This window comes from Argopecten irradians, chromosome 2 (genome assembly GCF_041381155.1).
Source record: "Argopecten irradians isolate NY chromosome 2, Ai_NY, whole genome shotgun sequence".
NCBI classification, from domain to species: domain Eukaryota; kingdom Metazoa; phylum Mollusca; class Bivalvia; order Pectinida; family Pectinidae; genus Argopecten; species Argopecten irradians.
This window is the reverse complement of record NC_091135.1, coordinates 20,404,451-20,424,366: the sequence shown is the minus strand read 5'-3', so window position 1 is coordinate 20,424,366 and position 19,916 is coordinate 20,404,451. Positions and strand designations below refer to the sequence as shown.

Genomic DNA, 19,916 nt, shown 5'->3' with positions numbered 1-19,916 from the left:
CATTTAGCTTTGTTATGCTCTTTGGGCGATATGATTATGTACACAAGAATAATTCTGACAGCTTTTCAAACTATTTCGTCTTTTGAAATTCTTCTTCAAGATTCTAAAAGTAACAATTTGATTGGCTATTTCCAAAGGTCATTTGACGTGATCCTTACTGGGATATTGTCAGATCCTCCTATCAAATTTAATCACATTATTTAATTGGCACATATATTTGTAATATATAACGATCTGATATGAATTGTAGTAATATGAGTTGTGTTTGTATTTCTGTGTTGCAGGTACCCAATGGCGAATGATGACTTTGACAGGATGATTTCGTGACCAACCATGACAAACATTTCTGATCGGGTTGTGGGCGGGGAAGGAGGTAGTGTCGGGGGCGTCACTATGCTGTCCTTTCCCGCCCGTTCTGAAGTCACCTTTCCAAATATGGAAGGAATGAATATTTCAAACATGACAGACTTCACAAACGTTACGAGGGCTCGAAAGACATTCTCCCTTACGGAACAAATTGTATTCGGCACATGGTTGTCAATATCGATGATTCTAGCTATATTTGGAAACCTTATGGTGATTGCAGTGGTTGTAAGACATCGAGGCATGCGCACTAGGACTAATATGTTCCTCGTCAGTTTAGCAGTAGCGGATTTTCTAATAGGAATTTTGCTGGCGCCATTTTCTTTAGCCACCTTGATAGCCCAAGAGTGGGTGTTGGGACCAGTCCTGTGCACAATCAACAGCTTTCTGAATGCTACATGTTTTATAACATCTATACATACACTCATGCATATAAGTATACATAAGTATCTGTCAATCACTCGTCCCCTGACACGGATTACTAAATGTAAAATTCTCATGATGATTTTGGCAGCCTGGGGGTGGGGCATCATATGTGCTGCCTTGACAACTGTCATTCTCTCTCACGCAGAGTTCAAAGAGGGCACCATGCAATGTGGCCCCGCTTACCCTGTGATAACAACCAAATCTCTACTGTTCCACATCATTATACAGACTTCCAATATATTTCTGCCACTCTTTATCATGATTTTTGCATACTCTCGCATGTTTGGTGAGATACGAGAACACATGCAGAGAATGGACGAGAACACGGCGATGGACCGAGCTCAGATCTATAGCCAGCAGAGACGGGTCACTATAACACTGTTTATCGTACTCGCCTGTTTTGTCCTGTGCTGGATACCCTACTGTGTATATGCTAATTATGTGACCTTCGAACCTGACAAAACCAAGTTCCCGCCATATTTGAACGCTGTAGTAAGTATTATGTATTTATTCAACAAAACAAATATTACTTTCGTGTACTGAAACTGCATCAAATAAATTAAATGCTGACATAAAAGAACAACCATACAACCATAATTCATACTGAGAGAATAGAATAAGGCGCCCCGGAAGATTAAGCGTTGTCATCATGATCTGCAATGGGAGATGTCACTTCATAGAGAAATGGTTAAAACAATAAATGAATAAATCATCAACTTAGATTAAAAGCCATTGTTGCCCCAAGTAACAATCAAAGTTAACATTTAAAGAGTCACGCGCGTCCTTTCTTACGTGCTCAGATGTCCCCTGGCCTTGCATGATCACAATATTATTCGTGAATTGTATATATAATAATCTAAGAGTTGTTCATAGTACGCCGTTCTGACAAAATCGATGATATGGGAATGCTTTATTTACTACTATTATATAACGAGTTTATACAATCAGTTATGTTGCCTTTCAATCCCAAAATAATATCCTAAGGCATATTATGATATTGATCGTGTTTAATTGCGTCATAACATAGTTTCGTGTGTCAAGGATCCTTATGTGACGTTAAGAAATACATTTTATGTGAACTTGAGGCAACTTTCCCTAAAACTTGATATACATCGAACATATGTAACACAGCCCTTGTTGGAATCCCTCTATCTTTAGTTCCTTACCTTTTGTTATAAGTTACGGTATCCCATAACTTATACTTGGGAGTACACATTCGCTTCGGGCAATGTTGACCAGTTTCAATGACTGAGTAAGGTGCTTGTCGCTTCTTTGTTGGAAATCTACCAGACTCTACTCTAGGTTACTAAAACAAAGCCTCGCGGGATTCAAACGATGAGTGTGTGGGACACTGGTTGTACGAGACATATGCGAAACCCACGAGGTTTTTGCTTTATCTTGGCGTCTCCGCTAGGGTACATTCTGAAAGATTTCCAACAATCACACATCACAAGGCTTTCCATAAAAATTGCATTTACCCTGTTACTTCCATTGAAACTGATCATGTTTGCCAAAAGATAATGAGTGCTCCTGATTTTACCTTGAGACCATTTCGTGTATGATATAATTGATTGTGCTTTCGTTGCAGGCCTATTGTTTTGGGTATATGAATAGCGCGTGTAACCCTATCATCTACGCCTGGAGGAGTCCCTCGTTCCGGGAGGGGTACAAGGAAATTCTGTGTCAGGAGCCATCCTATGTCGTTAGCGATGGTAGGTATACTTCACAGCTAAATCACTAGCACGACTTAAAGAGCTGGTCGGAATAAGGATGCTTCATTTCACACAAGCTTTGTTACGCAAAAGAACTGTACTAAACATGAATTTTAGATTTGCAAATAATTATTGAATCTATTCAAACGTTATATTGATTTTTCTGCATTCAAATAGAAGAAGGAATGTGACAATATAATGTGACATTACCATTTGGTATCATCTTTTTAATGTTTTACTGTTGCATTTCTATTGATTGTTCCGATAAATGTGGAAAATGTGTCAAAGTCAATACGATTTTATATCGAATTTAATAATAATGTTGCTTGTGTTCCTTCAATATGCTCGTTATGAGAACTGTATGCCTACATCACATTTCTCCTGAATTTTGATACGTTTGCCTATTATGATAATTCTACTATTTTGATATACCTGTTAAACCTGTTTCCCTTGTGCCAGTCTGATTGATTCTAGAACTTGGAATGAATATTGATTGTTTAAGTTCTGTATTTCAAGTTTCTCATATCTACTGGTATCCTTTGTAGTTTGTATGACATTGCGCTATATCCTGGTGTATAACAGATTATAAGTGGTTATAACAGACAATAGTTAACTTTTTTTCAATAAATATTTTACCTTTCATCGATTCACGTAAATTAGATCAATTGATTTTCAAGAAAGAATTTCGCACAATAAATCAATGTTTAAGACATTTCAACACAATACTGCACCTTGCAGTAGTCTCTCTAGACTTTGCCAGGGTAGATGAAACCAATAGTTAAAATGGGAGATAACTCAAATTAAGTTGCAAGGTAACCCTAGTTCAGTAATAGGGATAAGTTACGATGCATAAGACAATGTCCGTGTGCATTTTGCCTGTATACTACTCCCCTGTCTGACATGCTAATCAGCGGTTAACATACGTACGCATGTGCTTACCCAGCCCAACCCAAGCGAGACAATGGCTTTGTCTTATACATGATGATGGCTTCACGACATTCGAAGATATAACATGAATTTACATATATTGTTTATGGTCTTCAAAATGCCAAGTTCTTTTTGTGAAAAGCAATTTATTTATTAAAATGGCTATCAATATTATGTTATATATTTTTGCATACCGTTTTATCATATTATCAAATTGATGCACTTGTCATCTCCCCGATTAATGTAATTGCACTCATGATTGACAGATTCGTCATCATGTCTGTCACTCCAATTAATTCAAAGCAATAAAAGTCACCCTACAATATACCTTTAATTTTTAACGACAATGTTTTTGATTTCCTCATAGATCATATATTAAATGAAAGATAATAATTTTGATGACGGCACCTGTTCTATTCAGAAGTATAACCTGATTACCTAAAACATTTAGATATGAATCATGTAATTAGTGGTTATGTATGTAGCGCATACGAGGAGTATAAACCGCACACAGGGATAAATCTGCCAATCAAAGATTAAAACGACATCATACATATGGTGACATTCTAACGCTGGTTAGTGATAGTAAGCGTAAACATCAGTTCGACAATGCAGTTACATCTGAATTTAAATCCTTTGAAAACACATGTATGCATATATCTCAAATGGGGTCACTATCAGTACGTTTTAGTAATACGCAGTTGTCTGTTCTTGTGGGTAAGTATTGGTTGATACGTCATTTGTTTGTGAGGGTGACGACATAAAGATTTGTGAAAAACCATTTCCTTTTCTAAACTAATGACATAACGATCAATAAGTAATCAAAACTCTAAAGATGGCATTTGTGAGACATAAGTTATGTGAGTGGCAATTAAATTTAGTAAGTACAATGTTTAATTTCGAATTCTTATCTGAATTAATTGTGTTTGAGAATCTTTGTGTGGACATTCACTTCGTAAGTAGGTCAGGGATACATGTTATGTTTTAATTTTCCAGACAAGGCGCGAGATGTTTGAGGTCCAATATAGGGTATTAACACTTCTTCTGTCACCGTGGTATTTAGCTTCTTGTCGTTCACAACGTCGTTCAATTTTGTTTTTGTCGTCTGCTCCAGAAATTATTTATCGACATGTTATATTAAAACCTTAGATGTTTTTAAACTTTAATCAAAGAACTTTACTTAGAATTGTATTTACTAAATCAATGCGGAACACAATAACCCGAGAATTTAAAGACAATTGCATTCAGAACTTGACTTTTTTAAGTGATCTAGAAATAATACCTATAGCTTCAATTTTCAAAGTTAGGGGATATTATGACATTTGTGAACTTCCGTTGACATATGCGAATTGTATTTCTGGCGCAGACCATTTTAAGTGCCATGTGTCCATATGCACACACACACACACTCCAATGTGGTTGTTCATTCAGTACCAGCTTAACGTTTTGGTGTGCCTTTTACTTTAACTATGTCCTCAGGAAGGCCCTCCTCTCGCTTGGAAATGTCCACCGCCACCCTGTTACGGGTTCTGAGGAATTTTTGACCTCAGCTTTTCCGACGTATGTCATTTTCAGCACCACGCACAGTGCACATTATTCAGTTTTATTTTGCTTCATATATTTTATTTATCAAATTATTATTTGCTTTTTATATACAAATTGTTATTGGTTTTTAGATGTTAAACTTCAATTATTCAGTCGATGTGTTACATTGAATTTTCTATTTAAGTTTTTTTTCTTTTTCAGTTGGCATTAATCAGACCATAACTGCCAACTGAAAACAGTTTAATGGTTAGATAATGAGTATTTATATGGATATATAATATAAATGTGTTGGTGTAATTTCATAGATAAAAGATAAACGATAAATAATTTAGTTGTAGTCGTTTTTATTCTGCAACCAGAACAGGTATTAACTTAAAATAAGTTATTCTTTGTTCAATTAACGTACATATTTATGAATATTGTGGATGTTATAACTTAATTTTATTCATATGTATTTAAATACGTTGACATAGACAAAGTTGTTCATTGCTGGCATATTTCTTCTGATTGAATGTCTTCATATCTTCGCCACTTGATTATATTTGTGTCCCATTTTATCTCTTCTTCCAATCAAGTTTTTATATTGACAATTTACCAGAGCTGGTCGCAGAATAAAACCATATATTTACCAACATGATCAGATAAACTAGTTTGGAAGGCAACACCCTACTCTCACAAGATACACAGGTACCTTATTGTTATCATATTTCATATTTTAACACATATTACATTTTCTATAAGTTATTTACAGTTATTGTAGAAAATACTTCATTCCCGAGTTAGGTGAATGTTTATGATCGCTTCTTGTGAACGATATTCTTTATCATAGAAATTTGATCGTCAGTGTAAGCCACGGTAATGGCCCGTTGTGTTGACACATTAGAATATATCGGTCCATAGAAACTTGCTTCGTCTAAAGTCTAATGGGCAATGTTAAAGGATAACAATGGCTTGTCGATAACACCTCAGCACCAGATTTATCTTACCAATTAACCGATAGTATTAATCGTTATAACGTCACTCTTTAGAGTTATAAAATAAACCCGCCGAAAAACTACTCAAATACATGGGAACAAAAGAAACTAAGACAAAACTAGAATTTGTTTGAATTACATTAATTGACACTTTCACATCAAATTAGTGTTTGTTTTAATATTTTGTACACGTGAATTGTAAATGTTTATTCTTTTATTGCCTCGCTTTACACCTGCTACTGATAACTTTACCTCTTATGATTTAACGTAAAGGTAGGTTACAGTAAATTGTAGTCCCTGCACGTTCTGACAGTGACCGATAGTGCCCTGCCTTCGACATAAATTAGGTAATTTTAGTCCGTGTCACGTAAACCCAATTGGGAACACTCACTGACGGCAACCTCAATCGAAATTAGCACCATACCTTTTAGAATGTGATGGGCAACGCGATCTCGTCTCCCATCGGAACTGGGACATAAAACTCACGTGGACTATCTGTAACTACGCGAGACAGATACCTAAATAGTCTGCCTGCTCACGTGATAGGCATTTACCATGTTTGGGAGAGTTAGTATCGAGCACGAGACGGATGTGTGAAAGTCAATGATAAAATTATCGTTCAGGGTTTGTTAGGGTCTTAGAAGGCTTTTCGGTTGTAACGTGACCCAAGTCAGATCTATCGTGAAATCTCGTATCCATATCCACTATGAAGTTAACCTCTTAAGATATATCTCCCTATTTTATGGATCTGCTACTAGTGCTATATTATAGCGTATGCTACTTTCGAATTAATGGTCCAATGCTGGAGAAAGAATATCTTGATTAAATCCGGCATTGTTGCTCTCTTTAGCTTTAGTGCGTAAAATCTTCGAAATCCATTGATTAATAAGTATATTTACATGTAAATCTCTTAGAAAAAAGTTATCGTGGAATTGCCATCATCAACATTAACAATATATACCTTAAACTATTATCTTATACACTAGGTCCGATGGGTGCTGTTATTATAACTACTCGGAAGTACTCGGTGGCTTCTAATAGTGTCTATGACACGAACAGGATTGACAGCTAACGGTAACCAAGCAACTGTATACCCCCGTATGTGGTTTCGTATAAGTGGTGGGACGTCATCTAGCTCTGTACTACGTTCTGTCAACCGTTTTCTCGTCTGTGCTGTTTTGTCTATTTTATTGAACTTCTTTAATATTTACAATTGTCCACATTGAATGTCACGGTTATCTGTTAACAAGTTATAATACAAAAAAGATGTAAGCACACCTTTCGATGTCGAGCTGTTTTCAAATCGTGCTTATCATTTTATGTTTCGATGGAAGTAACCGCACAATGCCATGATTATAATTATTGTAGTCAATTTTAGGTTCTTTGCTTTACGATGTCTGGCATAAATAAGAAGACGTTTGCTCTTTTGCAATGTATTTATTAACCTGTACTGAATAGTCCAAACCTATCGTTTTAAATTTTTTGTTTTTGTTTTGCTAAAGTTCAATCAAATTTCGATATTTGACTATGGTTTCCTGGGATGTCCATACTTTAATAGTCGGTTACTGTTGTGTCAGCAAAAAGGTCTAGATATTGACTTAAAGTAGTGTGTCCAGGGCTTGTTACTTTGACCGAACAGTTAAGTATTAATCGGGTGACGTCCCTCCCTGCCGAAACATTTTTTTTTTCATTATAGCACGGTCAGTACCCGGTGGCGATGGTTTCATTACCGTACCTGCATTACATAGTGTTTATTCCAAGAGCAGTTATAATGGTGCTCTAGATAAATTCATTCCAATATGCATCCATTTGTTTGTTTTCATAAAATAATTTTAGTATCATGCATAGAATATACATTATATCCCGAGATTTTCCGGCTAATGGATTATGTCGTTTTATATATTTAAGATCTTTCGTTTGTGATTGGTTTTATAGTAGTTATAGTAGATAATTGAAGGTCGACTGTAGCATTGTAATATGTATACATATATATTTAACGTTCATAAATCTTATACCACAGTCTCCCAAAACGCACACACATTCACAACACTTTTGCAAGGTACATCTAAGATGGTCGTCCTCAATTAACTTATATTGAGTTGTTATGACTATATATAGAATAAACCGAATATTTAGAGTAATCTACACGAGCGGCGTTGTTAAGTAAGTATCCAATACCTATTCTATAGAGTAATACTGGCACACACAAATTTAGTTTTTTAACGCTTAGAGAACAATAAACCACCAAGCGTAATAGCACACGGCGGATATATATAACGTAATAGATCTACATAGTTCATCACACAATTTCACCTCTACTACGCAATTATTACATAAATAATCATTAATCATGCGTAACCTTTATCAGAATTAGTCTACAACATACACTGAACTAGATCTAGTTATTAACACGCTGTTATTATCAGAGAGAGTGTAACTATATTTTAATGACTGGTCCAGATTTATCTTTTATCATATTATCGACATTTTTTGTATCGCTTTATATTACATAATATATATATAGAGTGTGATAGCATTTGTCATCAGTTTCACTCGGATCCACTGCTATGTTTGTCAAACTGAAGCAAAATATAAGAACATTGTGGAAGGTTGCCAGAACCGTTACAATGTTTAGGTTAAGGCTCATTGGTTTATGGTTACTATTTTTCATTGCATCCGAAGAACTTGTTTTGCTTTACCGTTTATTTTATTTTGTTTTATTTGCCGGTATGAAGTCGATTATACATGGCTATGTATCATGTTTTATTTCAGTAATTCATATTAGAATGAATGATGTATATTTTATTAATTTATATATGATGTATCCTTTGCCCAGTATCGATATTCGATGGTGTCTACGTTGTTTCTCCATTTGTTTTGGTGTTTCCTTTCGTAATTGATGTCTGATTGAAACTTTATATACATGTAATCGCCCACCTGATTCTCGTTAAATGTCGTCAGTTGTCTCTCCTGGTGTTTTGATACGTATATTTTCAACTGTTTTCAATCAAGATTACATCTGTTACTTTTGTCTTTTTCATTAAGGTTAAATGAACTGTATTTATGCATAATTATTAATTGTTTGGCTATTTGTATGTTTAAGTGACGTCATTGATTTACGAGAAAATGACGTGATTTTCACGAACTTATTAAGGGAAAATCAATATTTTTTCAAAAAGTAGGTCTGTATGACACATATTACCATCAGTACACAATGATGACGTCACTAGATGCAGACGTCACTAGGTAGCAGCGACGGCGTTTCGTTACCCTGTACTGTTATGTTTAGTTGAATGTTGACATGTTTGGGTGTTTGTTTGTCATCTCCTAGGACCAATGGGAACGATCCAAGTGAGGGTCCGCAATGGCGCTTCCACACAAAAGAGACAACAATGCGTCGCATATAATAGAACAATGTCGAACAGCCCCTGGTACGAACGCTTGTGTGCGATGCAGTAGGCGTGTCTGTGCATGAATTCACTGATTTACACAATCCCCATAGTTTCCTTGTTCAACACTACACTATCTCATGATCGAGGCCAAACGAAATAATTGAAAAGAAAAAGATAATTCACAGGTTGCAAATCCATTGCAAGTCCACTGATTGTTTCCCATATTTTTTCCATAACTCAAAAGCTAGCATGGAAACAGATATTGTTCATTTAATGAAGATAAAGAAACACAGCGTTGCCTAGGCAACATGTCTGTCTTATCTGTATAACAGTGTCCGATCATGGCTTAGTATTGGCAATGTTACCGTGAACAATTGTTTGTTGCGGAGATGATCACGATTAAAAACGACACCCCTCACTCCCCTTACACCTGGAGACAGATTGGAATTCCCCAATACCCGCCTATCATGTTATTCCAATCATGTAATAGATCATCTGGTCACTTTTCAGATCCCCAATGGTAAGTTTAAAGTGCTTTCGGAATTAGCTTCCATTAAGCGGACGAGTTGCCTTTTGAGTGTTCTCCAATCCACTTGTGATAAGCTATCGTCTGAAGTTGTGTCAGATAACGTGAAACGAATAAAAGAGAAGTTTGATGGATTGAAATATGCAAACTGCTTGTAGAAACATTCTTACAAGCAAATAACCTTTTCCAAACATTCTAAAACTATAATCTGAAATGATTTAAAAAGTAGGTCACGTGGTTTTTACTTAACACTCATCAGGCAACTTACCCAAACGCGGGCAAAGTTAAATTTATAACTTAAAAATGTAAATTTTATTTCAACTTTTGTTTCCAACAATTACGTATGGAATTTCACTCTTGCTCCAATAAACAATTCAAAGTAGCGACTCCATTTTCACCCTTTGGATCAAATTACAGTGAACATGTTGCTTGTAATTGACACGGAATTATGCGTATTTAGATTGGAAGAGTGAAGCAGGCCTATGTAGTAGTATTTTGACAATGTTTCAATAACTCGGCACGTGTAGGTACTAAGTTAGTGATTGAATGAGTTCAGCATTGTTTTGTGTCCTTGTAAAACCTTCCTTTTTCACTGCAGTTATATGTACTCTCACTGGTATGGACTTGTTAGTTCAGTTTTTAAGAGAAAATTGATGTCCCGTAATTATTTTAGGTAGACTTACACAACTAGAATGCTATTGTAGACTTTTAAATATCACAATTCGAAAATTTTAATATGATACATATAAGTTGTGTAGTATATTGTCTATTTACGTGTTTGTTTCCGAATTTATCGTAAAAACTTTCAAGCATCAACATATGTTTATTTTAGTCATGCGCATTGCTATTGTCTGGGTTGTTGTAAATGTTTTGTGTTTTACTACCATTTTTATTTATTTATTTTGTTTCTGTATATATAAAAGAGATATCTGAATCATGTTTTGTAGTGTGCATGTTTTCACTGCTATTGTTTACCATTGTTACTGTAACGAAAAAGGACATGTTTGTCTGACCATATACATGTTCTAAGTTTATCGACTTTTTCACCTTTCCTTTATCTATTGAATTTCCATCAAAGTATAGCATTGTAAATACGTTGAACCGGTACTTTACTTAAAAGTATTCGAACAGAAGCTCTTGAAATATTTAATAGAATTCATCCCGGAATATTTATCAGCAGTAGAGATCAAATGATATACAGTTTAATGTCAGTCAAACGACTAAGGTCAGAAGAATCTGTCGTCGATGTCGGGTTGGAGTATTCCAAATCACACCACGATTCCACAGCGATCCGGTAGATTCCTATGCTATGAAAGTTTTTGGAATATTTTCATTTTACCAATATGTTGAATGACGATAATTAAAACGGTCCAGAAAGTCAGCGGGATGATGATAAAGCTTCATTGATATATCGATATACAAATCTTCATATTCAAGATAAAATTTCCCAGTCACGTTTTCTTCAACAGGTAACTCCTAGCATCATTTCAGATTATTATGACAAACATCCTTATTAGTTATAGATTTCTCGGTATGTAAAAAAACGTGTTTTGAAGATCACGGAATTCGATGCCTTATTTATGTGAACCTGATAGCAGGCGGTTTTAATCTATGTAGATTGTGTTGTTTATATTATGTATGACGCATTCAACTTATTTACATCAGCCGCCGCTGGGCATCTGGGCCAATGATAAGTTAATTTCATATCCAATTTAGATTGCACAACAGTCGCACTTTAATGACCTTAGCCATCGTCATCTTCTTGTTAAAGTTATGCTGTTTTGTTAGATGTATATTTTATACGCAAAAAATGAAATAAGAACATCTTTAAGTACATAGTAGGAACCATCATGTGATACGTTACTTAAACTCTAGACAGTTTTATTAGTTAGGCCGACGACACTATGAATTTACTAGTTATATATTTATGATAAATACAGTCTGTAAGTTCAAATATAAATTATTTACGTATTGTTATATTTGTTATTATGCTACTGTTAATTAAGTTGATTTATAAATACTAACATATTTTGATATCTTTCTTGAAACGAAAAAAATAACTGTTTCCATGTGACAAAATGATATGTGTAAGATCTGTAAAACTCGACTTCTATTTAGAGATAAGATGAGTACATGGACGTAATTAAAGGATGTAATGGTTTATTTAAGGTAACGTCGAGATTCCAGCAATGCTCTACTGTAGGTATAGCCGTCATAAGTATGCCAGGTTGTGAGAGTGACGTCCCTTTGACTAGAAATCAACCCATTTCCTCCCTCCCTCAAAGCTAATGCTTTCCATAACGATTGGTTGCTTTAATACACACTAAACTATGTTGTCCCAGACGCTAGTAAAACATGTATGTCAATTTTATAGACCTATTAAGATTCTGAAATGCATTATACATAATATGTAGTCATCCTTTAATAAGTTTATGGTTTATTCAGTGATTATTGATACGCTTGGATGAGATTGTGATGTTACATAAAATGTGAGGAACTTAAGCACTTTAACAATTATACAACGATATTTATAAAACGACTGTCTTTGGCGAAGCATGTTATGCTGTCCTAAACAATTTTAAAAATTCATACTTAATCTAAACCAGATTGACATTTTAATACCATGCTTCTGCCTACCTTATCAAAGGGCGAAGTTGTGTTATTCACTTGATCTGGTAGTGTTGATATGCCTTCATATTCTATAATATGTTTTATTTTCGATAATACCAACAGAGATTGAAATTGATTTGAATAGTCCGAGACAAATGAAAGTTGTGAGTAATGCCTTGAAGTATTATGTGCGGTGTGAAGCTCGAGTTTTTATATTCCATCTCAGTGTGTCTGTTCCTCAAAGCCTGTTTACAATACCTCTGTAACGTTTCTGATAACCCCTCCTCGACATTCACCAAATTCATTTCACCCACCACTCACTTTAGCGATTATTTAAGTATAATTTCCTCATTCTGGATCAAACTGCTAATCTTCATTTACGTTCCTCAAAGTATAAGTACAAATGGTCTAATGTATCGATATAAATACACCTATGTTTATTGTAATTATCTACGTTCGAGAGATTCTAGAAAAAAGACGGAGGAAGATCAAATTTCCGTAAGAGCAAAACATCTTTTTGTTATCTATTTTGTGACGACAACCGCGATACAAATAATTTGAAATAAGTCATATTGTTATCAAGTATTGAGGTGAAAAGAGAATCTGACGATGATTTTAAATGAAAGATGCCTTAAATCTCTTGTCACAGACACTGATATATCAGTTTCTAATTAATAAAAACTCCTTTGACGAACAGACACAAATCTCTTTCTAAGTGAGCATGTCAATATACGATGAACAGGTGAAGGGTGTATTATTCCACTTGAAATCTGTACAAGTTATCTTCGGTTGACAGGTAGATTTAGTGAACAGTTTCTATCCCAATTAACATTAATTCACTAATACCGTTAATGCTGCTCCTGCTGTTGACGGGACGTGAAGCTAAATAAACACTAACCATCGTCGAAAGATGGTTATACTGGTAGGATGTATGTAAATTGGGTGTAAGAATAATCCATTAAATGCGACATAAATGGGGACAAGTTTTATTTCAACGATAAGTTATTTCTGTTTTTGGAACGCGACATCATATCTTTTAAAAATTGCATTTCAACTACAACATATAACTGTATTTGGAACGCGACATCATATATAGTTATGGAAATTGTCCGAAATTTATTACATAATAGCATGTCCACAATCAATGTAAATAATGACTTAAATTAATTGGAAACTATTCCCTGATGCCATGTTATTGCATAATGTGATAAGTTGATAATTTTTATGTAATCTTACAAGTTAATGTTACACTAACATAGTACCGGATTCAACGTGATAAAATCTCGCAATTTGAAAACGGGACCCATCATTGGAGTTTAATTGCTTGAAGTTAATGAAATAATCAGGTGATATTATAACTGTTTATGTCTCCACAGAACATTATGAGATGTTAGATAACCAGTCGATCAGACTCTGGCGTCTACCAGGTATTTCATTGGCTAGTTCTGATTATTTCCCTGGCAACCGTCAGGAATAACATTGTTTATTTTCCTTCTTCTTGACTCAATAAAGTACTGTCAGTTTTATGATGCATGAATTTATGAGGGATGTTCACACATGTCAATTAACTAATATCTATACATCTACGTTGGTATGGATTTGATTTATAAAGCTGCAACTCGTCATGTTGATATTGATTTTTTTGCACAATGCATGATAATCGGAACCCTTAGTTTCGAGCGATTTTCACGTGCACGAATGTTTCTTAGGGAAATGGATTTTGATGCAATTGCTGAATGCATGCGGTCTAAATGGCATATGTGTGCATGACATTAATCAAATGTAGACTAGTGACATATAAATATGTACTGGCCAATGATATTTAGTAAGCCAGAGAGGTTGGCATGATTATACCAGACTGCCAAATGCTACATATATAATGAACTTCTGTTGTGTAACGTAATATGACAAAACTCATTATTTCCATAAACATTTGTATATCATTTACTTGTATCAACTTTGTATGAAAACTTGACCAGCTTCCTTTGATGTTATATTACTTTTGTTGATATAATATATCCTTTATCTCCTAGCATGCATTTCCTTTGGTGACATCCTATATACAGTATATGTCCCGAAATACTATCCCTTGTAAATATAAAGGTATTAAGTATGTTATTTCACGTTATAGTTCTGTATAATTTATGTATGTAATCTTGGAAGTCGTATCAGGTAACGTATTATTCGGAGCTTTTTAACCTTTCATAACAAAGAATTTTCAAAAGTTAGAGGAATGGTTCGTATAAAACTAGACATTACATGTGAACGATTACTATTGTATGATGATGATGTGAAACCGTTGACAGTCCACATTAGCGAAGATTTTGTTAAAGACAACATACAATACGCTTTTAATTTGTAAATGTATTAGTAACTCGTGAGAAATTTCGTAATTGACACGATTATTTTAAAATGCTTTTAATATCTTGTACCTGTAAAATACGTATGTATTTAAACCAGTGCTTTCTGACTTCATTGTAATGTTTGACGCATTTGTGATTTGCCATGAACCCTTTGCTCTCTTGTTTTGTCATCCTCATTGTTGTTGGCATATTTGTATTTGATGAATGTTCTCCATTTGGAAAGATTACTTAAGACATGTTTCCTCTGCTTACAGATACAGTCTACGAAAGCTCCCCCAACCCATTGCGGCGAATCTCCACTTTCATAAGCTCAGTACGAGGCTCCCGATCCGAGGAGGGTGGACAGAACGCCTCGAGAGGGAACCATTACGTACGCCAAACATCGACCGACTCGTCGTATAAACTTCTACATAAACTTACAGGCAAAACCAAGGCAAAGTCCGGCAGCTCTGTCATACGAAGAGATGGTTCAGTCATACTCGTTAAAAACGGAAAAATTATTTCAATGAAATTGGATACCAAATTAAAAAAGCCTGATAATGACGATTTGTTCATATCTAGTCCATCAACGGCAGGTTCGAATGGTTCCAGGATAATGTGTAGCAGTCCGCCAGGGCTTGAGGTCCTGGAGGAACGCGATTCGGACAGCAATACTAATGGAGGTCCGTCATTGTTTCCTAATGGACGATCAAACAGAAAAGATGTGAAGTTTTTGTATCCGAATGGAAATTCAAACACTTGTAACTCTTTATCAGACAATAGCGACGCTGAATCTTTTCACGAGAGAGAAACACCCCGTTCACGTTCAAATTCTAAAGTTCACGTCACCGATCTGTCGCCAAATGTCGACATCGAAATAAACAGTGTGCCAGATAAAACACATGGCGATACTAAATCGCAAAATAATAACACAGAGACAAAGTGTTCGGCAGAAAAGAAGAAGTTTTCTCTTCTGCCTTGGACAAAAGGCCACGTGAAGCGCAAGAGTGACACGTCGCCATACTTTAATACTGCTGTAAAAGATAAAGACTTAAAAGTGTACGCTAAAAGTTCGGATGCCATATACTCAGTGCCTCTCCTCAAAACTCCGTCTGCTGAAGAAGTCTCTGTTAACCCTACGGCGTTACGTCGATGCTCTAGTTTATCAAATGGCTCAAATCTGCTGTCTCCTTCCAATTGTCGTTCTTTCTCGGCGTTTTCCTCTGATCCAAATAAATCCGAAGACGTATTTTCCTGATATACATTTATTGTGTGATATAATATGTTTATATTTTATTGCTTTTGATATGATATTCTCCCCTTGCAAATGAACAAATATGTCTTAAGTTATGTAGAATTAATAATGCTTTGATATTAAATATAAGAAAGTTCCTGAAGTATTGTATCATCGTTGACTCCATTTCCCTCCTACGAGAGTTCAGTTTTTAATCGTTTTCTAAGTTGGTATATATGTGATAGCGTTTTTGTAGAAATCATACAAAAATAAATGAAATTTATTTATTTGTCTTGCTGAAGACCAATGATGAACATTTTGAATCTCCAAACAAGTTTATTTGTATTTATACTAAAAAAAACCATTTTATAAGAAATCGTCTTTACGAATTTAAAAGATGCTCCACCGCTGACAAATGCTATTTTTGCACTATAAAAAACAGGAGCAGACGATTTAGTATTCTTTACACCATTACCACCATTGAAAAGTTTGAGCTTCTAATTTTACTTCAAGTTCAAAATATGAAAAATAATTAATTGCATCCCGAAAAAATTCCGTGACACTATATCCTATATGGAATGAAGTACTGATTGCACCAAAGGCGAAATAAATTATTTTATACTATTTCTTGTGTTAATTAGGCATATATATATATATACGATTAAACACCAATTATTGTTCAAATGATTAATATCATTTATGCCCTGTCGGCGGTGGAGCATCTTTAAAATAACGCATTATATGCTTCATAGCCACATCTTACACTAATAATGACAATCATATATATTTATTTATTACAGTATTTTTAATAATTACACAAGGAGTGTCAATAATTCAATCAATCAATTTATCAAATATATTTATTATTAACAGTGATTTTTATTTTCATTCTAAACATATTTTATCTGTCCCATTTGTTTACCGACGGTGTCCATGGCAGCCGTGTAGGATTTTTCGACAACCATATAACCAGGTATTGTATTTATGATATATATTTAGAGAGTTATCCTCATTTACTGTGATCAGATATGAGAATTAACCCTGACCAGGTACAACAAAACAACTGCTAGTATTACTAATTAAGATCGACAGCCATCAGACACAAACATAGGTGAACATATTGATGAATGTCCTTTATATTCAAAACGTATGGTATATGGAATGTATGTGTACATGTCTCCCATAATGATGGCACAGCATGAAGAGTTGAAATTCGAAGCGTCCACCTTATATTTTGAAATATATTTGAAATGTGAAAATTAGATAAAAATTACATTCTCCCTTTTCTCTCGCCTTCGACGATAGTCGAGGAATGCGAGACTAAGGTATTGCTTTTCCGCCGGCGTCCAATATTTTCATTAAATTCACAATTTAACAACGTTAATCCGATTGAACTGAAACTTGGTCAATTCACTAGTTGCATCAACCAAAATAAAGTGACAACGTATGAGAAAAATATCTAAACCTGTTCTGATATTTTTGGGTTAAAAACTCAGAATTTTAATGATTTACGTTTAAGTTACTCACATTGTCGTAATGCTCTTTACATCTGTAAGAATAATGGAAAAATATTAAGAAAAATATTAAAAGCCGTTTTGTTATTACTGCAGCTAAACCTCAGTGTGTTTAGTTGATTTTGAGAACTAGTACAAACAATTCCAATTATTCTGAAACATGGTAAAGATATTCTTTGCATCAGAAAAAGAAAATTGACAAAGATTTACAATTTTTTACCTGGTTGTAGTACTATTGGGTTGATAAACTATTTTTTTAGGGTTTATGTGAATGTATACATTTTCACAAAATTATCTAAATTTGATCTTACTCAGACTTAGTCAAGTTTCTAATACTATAATAACATACGTAGGGTCTTCTATGGAGATAAACTTGTCGCAATTCATTTCCTTTGTCAAATGCTTTTTATGGTGACAAAGTTGAAAATGCAAGTCAAATAATGGCACGTAATTCTTGTTTATATTTTGTCATGATTGACTTAATTGTGTTTTTCAAAGCTAGCTATATTGAATTAACTGTCAAACTTATACTGTCTCCATATGTCATGTGGAAGTCGGCTTATCACCGACATGTTTTATAAACAAAGTACAGAACTCGTTTTGTGTTAAGTTATTATGCTTTATTTTCGAAAATTTATTTTTTCCATAATTAGAAATTTTATTTATTTACTGTTAAAACGTTGTACATTTTTTATTTCTTTGGTTTTTTATAACAAATAGAACAAAGCATGACATATTGCTTGTACATTGTATATTTTATGAAATATCACAAAGTTCAAATCATTTTTTACTATGTGATATTGTTTTACTCATAATGGCGATCTTGTGTAATTATTAGTGTTGACCATTGTTCAACAATAAAATACGTGATATTGATTATATGGCTTCTCTGTTTATCTCAAAATTTCTTTTCATTGACCAAAAATAAATTTATTAAGACATGTTTTTAAAAAATGGTTTCTCTATTTGTAAAGAACTGGTATGCAATGTTGCATAACAAACATTGAAAAGTACTTTTAAATTGTCAGAATAACAAATTAATTGATACCGGTACCCATCATTGTTCAAAGATTAAGTGTTGATAGTACAATAGGACAATGAATGGTAACCTAAAACATTATATTTAACTATGGTATGATTTACGCAAGTTATAACATTCATTACTATATCTGTACTTTCTAAGCCCCCCCCCCCCCCTCGAGTCATTTTAATATCGTCTGGCAGATCAATAAACCATACGCTTTAACTTGCCAAATGCATTTGTTATATATCAATAGTGAAGTTCATTCCATTTGTGTCCCTTTGTGCTACTGAATTCTCCTCCAGATCACTATACATAGTCCTATGATTAGTCTAGTCCTGATGGGCAATACAGACTGAAATAACTCACATTCTCGTTCATTCTGTTTGTTGTTGGTCTACAATACATGCAAGTCCATACCTATATTGTGAATTCTTAGTGCCCAAATTTTGTCGTCTTGCCCCTAGTCTCCGTTGTTTTAGGAAAGTCTTTGCGATCAAATGACCTAACAATGTCCCATGTTTTACTGCTAGTGAATCGTTAGTGCTGATGTACAATGTTGATAGTCAACCAAAGATCAGAGTAGTAAGTGTATGTGTGTGTAGTCATGTCAACCAGAGTATGTGTCTAGTATGTGTCTGTATGTGTAGACGTGTCTTGTGAGCAGTGGGCTGAAATAGATGCCATCTTATGTTTAAATAAAATATAAACAAATTACATGTCTCTTTATGTTCTGTTTTTTAAAAATGACAATGTCCTCCTTTCTTTGTTCACATACCAATAACAACATCGAAATCCTCATTCCATCGTTGAAATCATGTACTGTTTGATAACAACATAGAAATCCTCATTCTATCGTTGAAATCATGTACTGTTTGATAACAACATAGAAACACTTACCATCGAAGACAGAGTAAAATGTTGCTTTATGAAATATGTAACTATCGTCTGCTAGGAATTGTTATCCTAGAAATGTTGACATAGAAGAAGCAATTCTAACCAAATGATTTAAGGAATTCAAATAAGGAAAATATGGTACAGTATCTCGAGCCTCCTATGGAAATTACATAGAATCGGACATACAAAGGCACTAAGCAAGTCTGTCTATTTAAACATTATCATCCGATAACTCGATGTCGACTAAAGTGTTCCCATTGTTCCTCATCTTTAATGATCAACATATATATAAATATGACATGAAGGAGAGGATGTCCCAGCTTGTAACACACAAGTCACCGCTCTATCTTCTGGTCACAGCGACAGAGCGGTCTCTCGGGGGTTTCCGACAATGACTATTTGAAATTGTGAGTATCAATGATTACTGCAATAA

At 34.4% G+C, this 19,916-nt stretch overlaps 1 protein-coding gene across 9 annotated transcripts in view; it reads left to right on the top strand.

Annotated features, from left to right (window-relative positions):
• LOC138314775 (beta-1 adrenergic receptor-like) overlaps positions 1 to 19,303 on the top strand; it is a 59,450-nt gene extending 40,147 nt beyond the window's left edge. For 7 of the 9 annotated variants that reach the window (XM_069255302.1, XM_069255306.1, XM_069255299.1 and 4 more), the window contains exons 3-6: positions 285 to 1,281; positions 2,378 to 2,501; positions 13,852 to 13,902; positions 15,093 to 19,303. In XM_069255302.1, the coding sequence (XP_069111403.1) occupies positions 334 to 1,281; positions 2,378 to 2,501; positions 13,852 to 13,902; positions 15,093 to 16,075 (2,106 nt within the window). In that variant the 5' untranslated portion in view covers positions 285 to 333 and the 3' untranslated portion in view covers positions 16,076 to 19,303. Of the gene's footprint in view, positions 1 to 284; positions 1,282 to 2,377; positions 2,502 to 12,034; positions 12,065 to 13,851; positions 13,903 to 15,092 lie in introns of all 9 variants that reach the window. The other 2 variants (XM_069255307.1, XM_069255308.1) reach the window with 2 other exon arrangements.
• Positions 19,304 to 19,916: the final 613 nt, after the last annotated feature.